The sequence below is a fragment of the Alligator sinensis genome, unplaced genomic scaffold, assembly GCF_000455745.1.
Source record: "Alligator sinensis unplaced genomic scaffold, ASM45574v1 scaffold360_3, whole genome shotgun sequence".
NCBI lineage: Eukaryota > Metazoa > Chordata > Crocodylia > Alligatoridae > Alligator > Alligator sinensis.
Genome location: NW_005841977.1, coordinates 1,609,260 through 1,611,221, shown reverse-complemented (window position 1 = coordinate 1,611,221; position 1,962 = coordinate 1,609,260). Strand labels below are relative to the sequence as shown.

General features: G+C 51.5%; 1 protein-coding gene across 1 annotated transcript in view; it reads right to left on the bottom strand.

Annotated features, from left to right (window-relative positions):
* Nucleotides 1-1,962, bottom strand: part of AFAP1L1 (actin filament associated protein 1 like 1) — a 27,910-nt gene that overhangs the window by 20,637 nt on the left and 5,311 nt on the right. The window contains exon 2 of the mRNA XM_025200883.1: nt 814-836. Coding sequence (XP_025056668.1) covers nt 814-836 — 23 coding nt within the window. The remainder of the gene's footprint in view (nt 1-813; nt 837-1,962) is intronic.

Sequence of the window (1,962 nt, the reverse complement as noted above, 5' to 3'; positions counted from 1 at the left end):
GCCCCCCTGCCCCAGGGGCAGGAAGTCAGCTGGGGTCATAAGATCCCAGCAAGGTAAACATCCAATTGTCTCTTGAAGGTGTTCAAAGCAGGTGCTTGAACCACCTCCGACGGCAGGCTATTCCAGACCTTGGGGGCTCGGACAGTAAAAAAATTCTTCCTTATGTCCAGCCTAAAATGGTCTTGCAGGAGTTTATAACCATTAGACCTTGTCATCCTTTGGGGAGCTCTGATGAACAAATGTTCCCCCAGATTCTGGTGGACACCACTGGTAAACTTATAGGTGGCCATCAGATTGCCCCTGAGCCTGCGCTTTTCCAGGCTGAAGAGTCCCACAGCTCTCAGCCTGTCGTCGTAAGGTTTGTTTTCCTGACTCTGCTCATGCGCATGGCTCTTCTCTGGACTCTCTCAAGCTTCTCCACATCCTTTTTGAATTGTAGAGCCCAAAACTCGACACAGTACTCCAGCTGTGGCCTCACCAAGGCCGAGTACAATGGGAGAATGATGTCCCCAGATTTGCTTGAGAAGCATCTATGGATGTAAGCCACCGTTTTGCTCACTTTACTAGCTGCAGCATCGCATTGAAGGCTCATGTTCATTTTGTGGCCAGTCATGACCCCTAAGTCCCTTTCATCTGTAGTGCTAGCCAGTGTAGCACTGCCAAGCCTATAAGGATGCTGCAGGTTTTTCTTCCCAAGGTGGAGAATCTTGTATTTTTTGGTGTTAAACACCATCAGGTTCTCGTCTGCCCACTTCCTGAGCCTGTCAAGGTCAGCCTGGATCGCCCTCCTGTCCTCAAGTATGGATACTTTACCCCAAAGTTTGGTATCGTCGGCGAACTTGGCCAGTCCACTTCTGACTCTAATGTCCACATCATTAATGAAGATGTTGAACAGTATGGGTCCAAGGACAGAGCCTTGAGGGACCCCACTCGTCACAGTGCACCACAACAATTGGCTTCCGTCAACCACCACTCTCTGGGTCCGACCACAGAGCCAATTCCCTAGCCAGTGGATTGTGGCTGCAGTTGGCCAGTTTTGCCAAGAGGTGATCATGGGATACCAGCCGGCACTTCTGGGTAATCTGGAGTACTTGATTGGCTGTTCGGCCACTGCTCAGCCACCTGATTGGCTGCTCAGCCACCGCGGGAAAATTCAAACTGCCGGCCTTAAAAAGCCTAGGAGACTCAGCGCCTCCTCTCCCTCCTACTGCAACCCAACACCTTATCCAGGAAGTGCACAGCCCTGCTAGGGGTAATGCCTTTCTGGACCTGGTCCTGGCCATGGGGGATGACCTGGTGAGGGGACTGCAGGTCCTTGACCACCTGGGCAATAGTGATCATCACCTGCTGGATTTCACTATCCAACGCAGGGCGTCAAGAGCTTACAGCAAGGCTAAAGCCCTTGAATTCAGAAGGGCCAACTTCAATGAGCTTAGGAGACTAGTGGGGGAGGCACTAAGGGCCCAGAAGGTAGAGGAGATGGGAGTCCATGAGGGATGGTCGTACCTTAAGGGGGCGATCCTCCAGGCCCAAAGGATAACAGTCCCTGAGAAAAGCAAGGAGGGTAAGAGTGCTCAGAAACCTCCTTGGCTCAGCAAGGGCATACAGGAATCCCTGAGGACTAAAAGGGAGGCATACAACCAGTGGAAGGGAGGAGCTATCACCAAAGAGGAGTACTCCTCCTCGGCCCGGGATGTAGGAGGGCTATTAGGAAGGCCAAGGCAGAGATGAAACTCAGGCTAGCGTCCAGGATTAAGGACAACAAAAAAGTCCTTTTTCAAGTACATTGGCAAGAAGAGGGCACCAGGCAATGTAGGGCCCCTGCAAGACACAAACAATAATCTTGTGGCCATGCCAGACAAGAAAGCTGATATTTTTAACAGTTTCTTTGCCTCTGTTTTCCTGAACAGGGACCGGGATATCCCACCTACCAGAGGTAGGGACAATCTTGGGGATAGCTCT